This window comes from Polistes dominula, unplaced genomic scaffold (genome assembly GCF_049000335.1).
Source record: "Polistes dominula isolate Pdom_NZ unplaced genomic scaffold, Pdom_raw_medaka scaffold_35, whole genome shotgun sequence".
NCBI lineage: Eukaryota > Metazoa > Arthropoda > Insecta > Hymenoptera > Vespidae > Polistes > Polistes dominula.
Window position 1 is genome coordinate 4,269,472 of NW_028300968.1, and position 13,675 is coordinate 4,283,146.

At 29.8% G+C, this 13,675-nt stretch overlaps 2 protein-coding genes across 2 annotated transcripts; both read left to right on the top strand.

Moving 5' to 3' along the window:
* The first annotated feature begins 9,844 nt into the window (after nucleotides 1–9,844).
* LOC149032412 (uncharacterized) lies at nucleotides 9,845–10,588 on the top strand. Its single transcript, XM_089173182.1, has one exon. It carries the CDS (start codon nucleotides 9,845–9,847, stop codon nucleotides 10,586–10,588), a length of 744 nt encoding a protein of 247 aa, XP_089029308.1.
* Nucleotides 10,589–10,659: 71 nt separating this feature from the next.
* LOC107073405 (uncharacterized) lies at nucleotides 10,660–11,307 on the top strand. Its single transcript, XM_015334044.1, has 2 exons — nucleotides 10,660–10,819; nucleotides 10,943–11,307. Exons 1-2 carry the CDS (start codon nucleotides 10,660–10,662, stop codon nucleotides 11,305–11,307), a joined length of 525 nt encoding a protein of 174 aa, XP_015189530.1.
* The last annotated feature ends 2,368 nt before the right edge of the window (nucleotides 11,308–13,675 follow it).

A 13,675-nucleotide genomic window follows, 5' to 3' on the forward strand; every position in this document is an offset into this window, starting at 1 on the left:
TTTTGACCGAGTAAACGCTGGTGGCGTGACCGAGTCAAAAGAAATTATCTTTGGAGTTGTTCTTGTTCGTTGACATCCCCTTCTGGGACGTCACATGGGCCGTTTATTTTGAGTGGCCCATCTTAATTTTCAGAAAAATCGAGTTAGCTATCGCAATAGTTACATTTTTACACGTTCTTTTCATTCTGAAACAATTTGTTACAAATATATTTAAAATCACGAAGATATTGTAACACGAATATTTTCCGATCAACAGAATGATGAAAAGTTTATTGTGAAAGTGGCCAAACTTCAATCGTGGTTAGAAAACTCATATTATTCACTTAATAATTGCCACTATTTTATTAGGAAATATAAATTTAGAGCCTTTAGATACACTTAAGCAGTATAAGCAGTATAAGCAGTATAATTTGTTAGTATCTTGTACGAATATTCTTTTTTGTATTAGGACAAAAACTCTTTAATATCTCCATTCGTACATAAATGGAGTTAGGTCACTTTCGAAATAAACGGCTCATATATTTTATTTCTAATATTAAATTAACATGTATTTCATATCATAAAAAATATATTTCTCCGTAATATTTATTAAATATTAGATATTTATTGGAAAAAAATATTTCTTTCTAAATCTAAAATAAATATTGAATGAACATTATTAAAAAATATTTTTTTCCAAATCTGAAATAAATATTGGATTAACATTTGAAAAAAAATTTCTTTGCAGATTTAAAATAAATATTAAGAAAACATTTCTAAAAAATATTTTTTTCGAAATCTTAAGTAAATATTTGATATATATATTTAAATATTAAAAAGAGATTTATATCTTTTTAATATTAAATTTACATGTAATCAATATTTTGTGCTACTAGGGATCATTATCATGAATCAGTACACTTAAGGTTCATTCTGGTTTATCATTTAAAAAAAATTAATTTTTTTTTTTTTGCATTTTTCGAGAGTAGTCATATGTAGAGTTATCATACAAAAATTTTAGAACGATCCGAGCAGTCTAAGTATATTATTTTGCGACCCAAACACATAGAAATATTATAGATAGAGGAGACAAACCACAACGAAAAAAGGCTAGAGTGAAAGATAATGAGTATTTTGAAGAAGCAGAAGGCATACTGTATGGTGCAGGAAACGCCGAATAAGGTAAAGTCAGACTTTTTAAAAATTTGGTAAAAGAAACTTTAAACGCGTTTTTCTCAAAACAACGTTTTTTCGGTTGGCAGGCATGATATCTTCGAAACTACTCAATCGAACCTTCTGAAAGTTTAACCACATATTCTACACATGAATAGCTATCTCGCATGCTACAACCAAGTCAAAATATTAATTTTTAATATATTTTTTTTTGTAAAAAAGTGCGAAAGAAATCAACGATTATTTTATTTTTCGAAAAATGGCCGTCATTTTGTTTTGTTTTCATAAAAATTGATCGTTTTAGCATACCCGATAGCCACCTTCATACTGAATTTAAAACCGTTTAATTTTTTCGTTTTAGATCAACCGTTCTTAAATTTCGATGCCCGCCAACAGCATAGCTACTTTTGAAGGGTTCACGTTTTTCAGCCATTTTGAATGTCAAAATATATTAAAAACAATAAAAAAAAAATTTTTCTCGTACTTCTGGAGTAAATTTTTCCATCCCAACAACTTTCATATGTATATGTATCCTACAAAGCTTAAAAAAAAAACGTGAATATAGCCTTTTTTTTCGGCGTATAAACCAGAATGAACCCTTAAGTATTTATGTTGTAGCAACTAATTTCAATTAGATGTCTTGACAAATACTAAAAAATTTGGGTCGTATTTTTTGTTTGTTTGTGTTTGTGTTTTAAATCTAAACAATTCTAACAAAATTTTGTCTTTAAATATCATTCTCTTTAAAAAGAAACACATTGTAACTCAATATTATTACTTTTATTAATAAACCACTGGTTTTTCACAAGCGTTTTTGTGTATACACTGTAATTTCAAGTAAATTGAGTATTCCTTTATTCTACTATAACTGTGGAGTATTAAAAAAGTCTTAAACTAACGTTTCCGACATCCCGTTGTTGGATGTATAGAAAAATATTTTTTTATTTTACAATAACAGTTCAAAGTTTTTTTGTTCTAAAAAAAGCGTTATAAGAATTTAAACTAGGAACTTTAGATGGATATAGAGTTTAATAAAGTACTCTTCTTGAAAAGAAAAGAAAGACTGAAATGCTTTATTCAAAACAACATATGTCATGCAATTAATTATTCGTAAATCGACTTTGTGTAGAAACGATTTTTTTTTGTCTTTAGTATTGATCCGATTTGCTTTTTTTTCATCTTGGGTAAAAATTTTTCTTACAAGTCTTTATTTATCGTGTGCCTTACTTTTTTTCTCTTATTATCTTTGATGCGCTTAAATATTTATTAAAAGTTTTCTGTTTTTTTTTTCGTTCTCTTTAGTCGATAAATATTTCTAAAGCCTATTCTACTCTATTTTAAACATAGCTAACGTCCTAGGAAGATTAAGTTTATAAATGCAGTCTCTTTTCTACTCTTGAGCGAATACAATGGAAAGAAGCGAAGAAGTAAGAAAATTACGACGTTTTTATTTTTAACAAGATAAACAGTTTGTTAACATAAATTATAAACTTGATAATAATCATCAAAACTAAGTTTTAATTAATTTTCTGAAAAAATTACCATAGTGCCAGTTTCGAAATAATTTGCTTAAAGTATTCTTACCTCTTAAGTTAAAATCTAAAAATTTCTTTTCTATTAATTTAAAGACAGATTTATTTATAATAATTTTTTTATTTCATTATTTTATAAGACTTTTAATAACACCTAACTTTTGAATTTTTTAGTAAGTTTATCAATATAGTTTTAATATGTACCTTTAAAATATTGTCACAGATGTGCCGTGTACAATAATTTTGTTTTATTTGAAAATATTATCTTATGATAGTTTAGGAATATTCTTTAATATTCCAAATATAAAAAAATTTGCTTTGCTTCAATACTTTTAATTATTATTACGAAGCTTATTTATTTATTCTAGGATTAAAAATAAATAATTATTTGTTATATTTTATTTCGTATATTTTTATGATGCTAATGAAAGTTTTTTAAAAATATAAGTGATCCAAATTTATATATACATGGTGATTTTTGTAATTTGGCAAGTAATAACTTCTTTTTAAGTAATAATAGAAAAACATCATAAAGGAAAAAGTTATATGGCACAAAAAATGTCAACTTTCAACAACACTACTTTTTTTGAAAATGCATCGATGCACCGGCTAGATGCAGCTGCACTATTTGAAGTGAAAACTTCTTTAGAATAAAAGTGATAAAAAAAAAAAATGAAACACGGTCGGTCAGGAAACGGCTGCTATACTAATAAATGAGAGAAAAAGAGCGAACATTTAGGGTTGAGAATGCGAGAGAATGAGACAGAATATAGCTATACAGTTTTTCCTATTCTCGGTCTCCTCTTTATGCTATGCTTCGTAGTAATCGCTCTTGGTTTTATATGTGTGTGTTTGTGTGTTTCTCCTTACTACGAAGAGTGGAAACATATTATTTCGATACTGAAACTGTTTGTAGGTAGGAGCAATAGAAGGGTAGAAGAATAAACAGAGATAAGAACGTAGGTATACAACAAAAAATAAGGTACAATCGAACCGACGGTCGAAATAAAGAATAAAGGTGCGTAGTCTGTTTTTTTTTACCAAACGTATCCTTTCTTTTCTATTAAAAAATATTTTTCTTTCTTATTAAAAAATTAATAATAAATTCTTTATTTCGCAAATATTTTAACTAGTTATTATGAAATATATAGGATATAACAATTGTATTGTCTGCAATATTTTACAAAAAAAAAAAAAATGATTATCAGATACATCAGAGAAAAAGAATTAGACCACATTGTAAAACATATTCCTTATAAATATCCAAAAACATGTTTTTTAATTATACTGTTTGCGTATTTAGGAAATTTATACTAGTTTTTCAATAAAATAGAAAAGCTTTTAAATAGAAGAAACTGGTAACGTGACACAAACAAATATTATTTGCTATTATATTTCTAATAAAAATACAATAATATAACTTATTTTAAAAATACAGAAAAAAAATTTTGTTTATTTTTAATATTATAAAATGAAACAACGGAAGTGATGAATAGATAATAAAATTGTTATAACTAAAAACCCGATGAAACGAAAAAAATTGTTCCCTGCTTTAACAGCATCTACAAGAATTAGTTGAAACACAAAAAGAAATACTTGTGTGTGCAAACCCATGATAAAGATATCTTAAATTAAAAGAATGAGTACAATGTGTGAATAAAAAAATTCTTCTACCTGAGTTTAAAGAATAAATATATTATATTTTCTTAGGTTTGGAAGGCGTATCTTTCTGTCGACAAATATTCTAGAATTTTTGTTTCTATCTATTGCTTTCGCATTCAGCATTCCATCTTGATGGATAGAATTTATAAGATAGAACCATAATGTTGGTTCCTTTTCATGAGAACAGAATTATAAAAAACAGGAAAGGTCTGTTAAAATTCGATCTATATTAATTATCTTTATTATCGATGCAATAATATTCATGCCTATAGTTTTTTTTAACAAAACTTGTAATATCATTTCTATTTAAAAATGTAGCTATATTATTGAAAAAATTAGTATTATATTCTATATTTCGCAAATATTATAATAAATAATTATGAAATACATAGAATTTAAAATAATTGTATTGTCTGAAATATTAAAAAAAGAAGGATTACTAGATAAATCAGAGAAAAGAATTAGAGAACACTGTAGAATACATTAGGAGCAGTTGACAAATTCCATTCAAAAGCAAGTAAATTACTGTTATATTTTATATATTGCTTTTTTATGAAATATATTTGATTAATAAAGACATAATATGTCTATTAAATTTGATTTTTACATGTTTTTACAAAAAATAAACAATGATTTGTATTGACCAAGGAATACAAGAGAATTATATTATTAATTATACTATTTACGTTATAAAGAAACTTACGGTAATTTTTTAATCAAATAAAAACATTTTTAACACGCTGAATACCCAGCGTGAATTAGTGGAGCTTACCACGTGTCCCAAATTCGAGACTCGTTGTATACATGGTTCGATAAGCTGAGAGAGCGATATGATTGAATGCATTTTTTGATTTTTTGTTGTTCAGATCTTTATTTGGACGAGAGTATTTAGAAAGATAAGTTTGTGGTCAAAAGAATAAAGAAGAGATATGTTAAAAATTATAAGGGTCTCGCGAAGTTTGATAGGCTATTTAGATGGAAAAGCATTTCTGGAAAAGATCTCCATTATTAAATCTTTCATTACATCTGTACCAGATCCTTTGTTCAATCAAGCAGTATTTTCCATATTTTTTTCGTAACATCTTTTTTTCGTCATTCCTAAAATTTTTGTTAGACGGGGTAGAAATATAGATGAAAACGAGAAATTGAAAACCATCCCAACAAAAAAACATAATTTTATATCTGAGTTTCAGGCAAAGGATATTCTATATTTACTTAGTTTACGACGCATTATATTTTCCTTGATATAGATCCTATGATTTTGGTGTCTATCTACGACTATCGCATTTAGCATTCCATTATTATTGCTTGAATTGGGAAAAGTGTAGTTTTATCAGCTATTCCACATAGAATCTATACCGGTGATCTTTATTATATAAGGTAATAATATTATATTAAATAAATCCTCTAATTATCTTACTCTTGAAACTGTGCATTTGTCTCATTCTCTCGAAACTTAGATTTTTGAAGGTTTCCCTTTTATCACGTGTTTTTTAAAGGGAACTTAACATTTTTTTCTGGAACATTTGATTCCTTTTTTTATTTTGCGTAAAAAATTATAAGTGATGTCGTCAAAATGCCAATATTTTACGAAATATTTGAAGTTTTATATCAGTAGTTTATTTTATTACATTCATTTGAATTGAATACATGAAATAGCAGTACATTGTTATTTGCTCCTTTAAATAATCGACTAATATTAAAGGACGTGAATACACATCCATATCGTTATTCGATAGGACACACTAACGTAATTACAGTAACGTAATTACGTGAAATTAAATTTTTCAAGGTTTTGCAATTTCCAGTGCTTTATTGTGCTTTTAGTGTTTTATTAAAACTCTTCTATTAAAATAAGTACATGTAAGTATTATCATATCTTGTCACATAATTATTATATTATTATATCATTATAACAGGAATGAAGCGTTGTGGTCTAGTATACTTTCCAGATGCCACCAAAAAAATCCAACTCTAATAATGAGCGGTGCAGAGAGGCACGACGCGGACATGTCAAAAGATCTCATCATTCGGCAGAACAAATCACAGCAAGGAATGCGGTTTAAAGAGTCAGGATAGCAGAGCGTCGGGCACACAAGTCCCAAGAACAGTGTGACGAACATCTGCGACAAACTATTGCGAGAACAAGAGCGCACGTGGACAAAACATAGTTAGAGCCCGAGAACAAGAACGACAGAGACAGCGGACCAGACTCTCATTAACACGTGCATCAATTGCTCGTCTTGCTTTCGAGTATGCACCAGATATTGATTACTCTGTGCATTCAAAAATTGCTATCGGTACAATGGATAAGGTTTATCAATATTGTCAGGCATTGAAATTTCAGAAAGAAACATCCGGCATGTGCTGCGCATCAGAAAAAGTTTTACTGTCACCTCTAAACACTCCGCCGGAACTTTTGTTATCGCTTCTTGCTGGCGATTCAAATGATTCGAAATTATTATTGCGCAAGATACGCAAATTTAATTCTTTCTTCCGAATGACGTCATTTGAGACAACTAAAATCTGCGATCTCGCCTCCCATGGACGTAATTTTGAAACTACATTCAAAATACAAGGCCAGGTGTACCATAAAATTGGGTCATTGATGCAGATGCCTGATGATGATCCGAAGTTTCTCTAAATTTATTTTATTGGCAATTGTTATTTTTGGAGAATTTCTTAGAAGATCAGAATCAACTCATTTATTTGATTAAAAGAGTTTCACCACAATTGCAAAATGACAACTATCAAGTCATCATCAAAGTCGACAAGGTACCATTAGGAGAACATGCTGGCAGATTTAACGCTCCAATTGTTGATGAGGTTGCTGTTATTATGGTTGGTGATCCAGTGGACAATAGACAATAGAGCTATAAAAATTACAGGGCAGGACAATACTGTCAGTACAATTTCGGATCTACACCGTTCATATGACGCACTGCAATATCCATTAATATTTCAGCAAGGAAAGGATGAATATCACCTCAACATCAAACAGTGTGATCAAAATAACAGTAAATTTAACAATTAATTATTTATTTTCTCACTCTATGTATAAATTTTAATTCTTCCTTTTTTTTCTTTCTTATTCTTTAAAGGTGATACAGTAGATAAGAAAGTTAGTTTAATGAACAACTGCGCACATTGATTGATGATTAGACATAACCAGGAAAACTATATCCTTCGATATCGTCAGCTATTCCATCAATACATTGTGGATACGTATGCTAAGATTGAAAGTGAGCTCTTGCGATTCATTCGATACAACCTGGCTAAATTACGATCGGATGAATACATTTACTTACGAGATGCTGTTCTCAGAAACATCGACGGAAATCTAAATCCCAATGACATCAGTAATGCTTTCATTTTACCTTCAAGCTACATCAGCAGTCCACGGAACATGCAGGAATACATACATGATACGATTACTTACGTACGTCATTACAGTAGACCAGATTTGTTTATTACATTTACATGTAATCCGAATTAGAAAAGAAATACAAACTCTTCAATTACCAGGACAACAAGCAATTCATCGTCATGAAATAACTGCACGTGTATTCAAACAAAAACCGAGATCCTTTATTGATTTCATTGTTATATATTCAGTTTTTAATAACACACATTGTAGCCTATATTCAGTGGAGTGGCAAAAGCGAGGTTTGCCTCACGCCCACATTTTAAATTAGCTTCAAGATAAAATCTGTCCAGAAGAAATTGATCAAATAATTTCAGCTGAAATTTCAGACCGGTTACCTTGATTCACGGACCGTGCGGGGCTTACAATATTATGACACCATGCATGGAAAATGGAAAATGTAAGAAGAGTTTCCCAAAGCCGCATACGAATGACACTATCACGGATACCCACATAACACGATAAGTTTTGAAATCTTTCAACGAAAGTCAGTTTCAGAAATCTTGCAGGCATTCTTCTAAAATATTTGGAAAAAGATTCATAAAAGATTTTACAAAAATATTTTAAAAACATTTCTAAAATATTTTACTGATAGAATAATCTTTTGCAAGTCTCTTAATGCGGACATTTTCACCTTGTAGAAAGATTTTTTAGAAACCTTTATTAAAGGCTTAAAGCTTTTCAACAAATGTTTTAGAAAGTTTTTTATTATTGAAAAGATTACAATTAGATTTACAAAAAATTTTAAAGAAATGAATAAAAAATACTTTTGAAAAACATTCTGCAATATTTAATGAAATATTTTATTAATAATCTTACAAACTTTCTTGAAATATTGTGTGATATCTATGCAAAAGGTTTCTATAAGGTTTCATTGTATTTTATTTTCATCAAGATTTTGCGAAAAATTATATTTTTTCGAAATATTTCAGAAATATTTGTAGAACATATCGCAAGAGATTTCAAGAAAGTTTTCAAAAATGTTCTAAGAAATATTATTAAAAAGATTACAACAAGATTTATAAAACGTTTTGAAAAAATAATTAAAAGAAAACTTTTAAAACCTTTCTGCAACATTTAATGAGATATTTTTAATAATATTCTTACAAACTTTCTTGACATATTTTATAAAATCTTTTTGCAAGATTTCTGCTAGGTTTCATAGAAATATTTTTAATCATTTTAACTACTCTCAGTAAAATATTTTAGAAATGTTTTAAAAATATTTTTGTAAAATCTTTTATGAATCTTTTTCAAAATATTTTAGTATAATGCCTGGAAGGTTTCTGAAAGATTTTTTGGAAATATTTAACGAAAATTCTCGCTGAAAGATTTCAAAACTTATCGTGTTATGTGGGTACTTTCAAAAACATATGAGGCTTATATCACTGTCGAGCTTTGCACTTCCGTAAAATCAATTAAGTCAATTTGTAAATATGTAAATAAAAGCAGTGACTTGGCCATATTTGAAGTACAAAGCATAAATAAAAATGATGAAATAACACGATACCGAATGGGTAGATACATCAGCAGCAACGAAGATATTTGGCATATTCTTAGCTTTCCCATACACGAAAGAGATCCTTCTCTCCAGCATCTAGCAATACATCTTGAAAACGGTCAATGTGTATACTTCACTGATGAAAATATTCTTTAAAGAACGCATGAGGCTCCAAAAACGACACTAACTGATTATTTTACATTTTGTCAAAAACCTGATATTTTCGGCCGATTCGCAAAGATATCATTATATACTGATGTTCCCCGCTATTTCACATGGAACAAATCAGGTAAAAAATGGGAGCCACGGAAATAAGGAAAACCATATCCTTCCATTACAGGCATATTCAAAGCTAAAACATTTGGACGACTTTACACGGTACATCCAAAAAAACGTGAGTGCTTCTATTTACATTTGTTATTGATTAATGTTCCCGGACCAACGTCTTTTGAATTTTTGCGAACAATTAATGGCTGAGTATTCAATACATACCAAGATGTATGTCGCGAATTGCAATTGCTAGAAGACGATAACCATTGGGTCTTAACGCTTGCCGATACTGCGTTGACATCAATGCCAAATACCATTCGTCAACTGTTTGCAATTATTTTGACGACGTGTTATCCATCGCAATTACTCACTTTGTGGAAGAAATATAAAAATTGCATGACGGAAGACATATTGTACCGAAGTAAACAAACAGATCAATGCCGAAATATAGATTACACGCCAGAGATGTATAATGAAGCGTTAGTGTTAATCGAGGATTTATGTATATTAATTTCCAATTTACCACTTAATTATTATGGTATGCCATCACCTGATCGCCAAGCCACCGACTTAGTCTACACCGACTTACAGCGAGAACAACAATATGACCATGGTAATTTACCAACAATTATCGCAATCAGTGTGCCATTACTGACAGCTGAACAAAAATTTATTTATGATTGGATTATGCTTATTGTTGCTGCTGAACAAGGCGGTTTTTTTTTCTTGGGCGCACCAGGTGGAACAGGTAAGACATTTTTATTATCGTTGATTCTTGCAAAGATACGGTCAAAACAGAAAATCGCATTAGCAGTTGCATCGTCAGGCATTGCGGCTACTGTGGTAGATGGTGGGCGAACGGCACATTCAATATGCAAGCTGCCATTTGATATTCATAATAAACCAAATGCAATATGTAACATAAAAAAAAAGAGCGGAGTAGCTGCAGTGTTGCGAAAGAGTTTAATTATAGTTTGGGATGAGTGCACAATGGCTAACAAATATTCACTCGAAGCATTGCACATGAAAGATTCGAAAGGCAACTAACTGAGATTGACGCATGTTTGAAACAGTCGTTCTTACGGCGAAGTGTTGAAACACTTCGATTGACTATAAACATGCGCGCAAAGTTGCAAAATGATCCATCAGCAAAAATATTTTCCGAACAATTACTAGATATTAGGAATAGTAGAATAGAACTGCAACCAAATACGCAATGCATTAAATTGCCAGACAATTTCTGCACTGTTGTTCACGGAAAAAATGAATTGATTCAGAGTATTTTCCTGGACATACAAAATAATTATTTAAATCATAACTGGCTCAGTATTTGGGCTATTTTGGCAGCAAAAAATGTTGATGTTGACGAAATTAACTCCCAGATATAACAATTGTTGCCAGGCGATCTGATGTCTTTTAAATCAATCGATACTGTTGTTGATGAAAATGAAAGTGTAAGTTTTTCAGTTAAATTTTTAAATTCACTAGATATACCCGGAATGCTACCATATAATCTTCGATTGAAGAATGATACACCTATTATTCTACTGCGTAATTTGAATCCATCTCGATTATACAACGGTACACGTTTGGTCATCAACAAGATCATCGGAAATATTCTTGAAGCAACCATTTTAACTGGAAAGATTAAAGGAGAAGTGGTCCTGTTGCCACGTATTTCAAAATCGTCAGAACTTACGATACCCTTCAGAAGGCTACAGTTTCCCATTCGTTTAGCTTTTGCAATGTCTATAAATAAGTCTTAATGACAAACAATGTCAATGTTTGGTTTAGATTTGGAAAGTCCATGTTTATCTCATGGGCAATTATATGTTGCATGCTCACGTGTCGGAAAACCGTCGAATCTATATGTGTTAGCTAAAGATAGGTTAACCAAGAATATTGTCACGGATAACTGCTGAATTAAATTGAAATTGAAAATATTTATACTTCAAAATAATATATATTATTGTTAACTAGGAATTATCTACCCTACTTACCTCATTTATAAATTTATGTGTTACATGTTATCAACTAAAAACTTTGTAATTTACTCATTTGCTATAAACCTAAATAAAAAAATTCTAAAAATTTAAAATTCATTATTTTTATTGATTGGTGCCTAATATCAACTTAATGAAAATTTTTATCAATCGTTTTCAAATTTTGACCTAAAGTTCAAATCCTGATCCCGTAGATTTTATACCGGTTATAACGCTAATTAATAAATTTTTTTTGTTTCATTGGTTTAATGTTCTTCCGTTTCACAATTTTTAAATCAATCTGATTTTGAAGAAGTTTCACGTCAAAAAAGCCACAGCAACGCGTGGCCGGGGCACCCTAGTTGCTGATTTAAAACATCAAATGTCTCGTAAACTATTGATATTTCGATGGCCTTCATTTAATACTTTTTAACGCATAATGAAAAACGGAATCGAATAGTGTAAAAAAAAAATATAAAGTACTACTTAAAAAAAAAGTGCAACTCCATCTAGTGGGTGCATCGATGCATTTAAAAAAAAAGTAATGTCATAGAAAGTTGACATTTATTGTGTTATATTACTTTTTTGTTTATGATTTTTTTCTATTGTTACTTAAAAAAAAGTTACTTCCCGTCCCCGTTAAAAGAATCACCCTGTAAACAGGGTGATACATTTACTCTTGCCTCCTAAATAGCTTCGAAAGTATGATAGTAGCAGAAAATTTTATTAAAAAAGAGTTGCATAAGAAATTGAAGGCTATACATTATGTTAGTTTTACTTTGCTAAGTTCACTATCTTGTAAAGTTTTTAGGTCAACTATGTTTTCTCAAATACAATGCTAAATTGTAATACTTATTTTCTTACAGTGGCTTCAAAACAATCCAACGATGTGCCATATTAAATAAGAAACCTGTGAATGATCAATAAAAACTATTCAAAAATTATCTGTTTCGACCGTTGTTTCACGTAAATCATCCTGCATATACGTTTCTTTTAGTTTAAAAGCTGAGAAATTTTATTAATCTGAGAACTTCCTTAGAATTTGTGTGATTTAGAAATCGTGTTACGGAAATACGTAAATCGATGAAACAGTCATATTTCATAAAGTGAAACAATTATTAAAAGGAGACAAACGTATACATCTATCGGATTAAGCTTTCGAGAGAATTGGATAAAAGACCTTAAACGTTTATTTCTTATTATTTCAGCATACTCATTATGAGGTGTCTCGTAATCTTGCCTCTCCACTCTTGTGTATTAAGCTGTGTCTAATACAATGTTTACTTGCTTATGTCTGCATATTGCTTTCATACTAATTGATCTGGTCCGAGTATTCTAAAATCTTAGGTGTGTAGGTTCTGAGTAATCATTGTGTGTGCCTGTACGTGTTCCGTGCATTCCACGTGTGTATTTGTACGTAACTATATTTTAACGAGTGTTAGTATTTAATTTTTTTTTTAATTGAAAGCTTTTTTAGAAAGCGTGATTTGGAGTCAGATGAATCTAACAAGCAACAGGTAGCCATAAAAAGAAATGTAATAGATAGCGATAAGCTAAATAAGCAGACTCGATTGAATAAAATATAAATGAAAAAGCAACGTTTCTCAAAAACAAAAAAATACAAACACATAGACTTCTATAGCATTCATACTGCAAGAAAATAAGATCAAATATCGTATGAGGTTTTTCCTATTTTTTGGTCTCTTTGTACAGTGCTTCGTTATCCCCAATTCTATCTGCTAAGCATTGTACATTTGTGTGCTTGTATGCGACCGTATATTATGAAGCGTAGACTCATCTTACTTAAATTCAAACACTTCAAAAAAGAGGTTCGTTTTTTAATGCTTTCCGAAACCCTTAGGTTAGGACGGGGTATCTTCCGTCAAAACATCTTATGATTTTTGTTTTTACCTATGGTTATTGAATTCGGTATCACAATTTGATTGCTAGAATCTTTAAAGTAGTAGTTTTTTTTAGCTTCCCCTTATTTTAAGACCATTCCAGTACTCTTTGTTATAAATTGTTTGTACACAGATTTCTCTAAAATGGAATCTTCTTGTGATTAAAATTTGTTAATTATTAAAAAAGTAGAATGTTATCTTAAGATGAGAAATAAAACTCGTTGTTTAACTAAAAAAGATTTAATACTTTA

Bases quoted from the DNA above. Each gene is read 5' to 3' on its own strand.
- LOC149032412 (XM_089173182.1), top strand. From the start codon at position 9,845: ATGCCAAATACCATTCGTCAACTGTTTGCAATTATTTTGACGACGTGT.
- LOC107073405 (XM_015334044.1), top strand. From the start codon at position 10,660: ATGCGCGCAAAGTTGCAAAATGATCCATCAGCAAAAATATTTTCCGAA. The intron at 10,820-10,942 runs GTATTTTCCTGG...AATTGTTGCCAG, and splicing joins AAAAAATGAATTGATTCAGA to GCGATCTGATGTCTTTTAAA.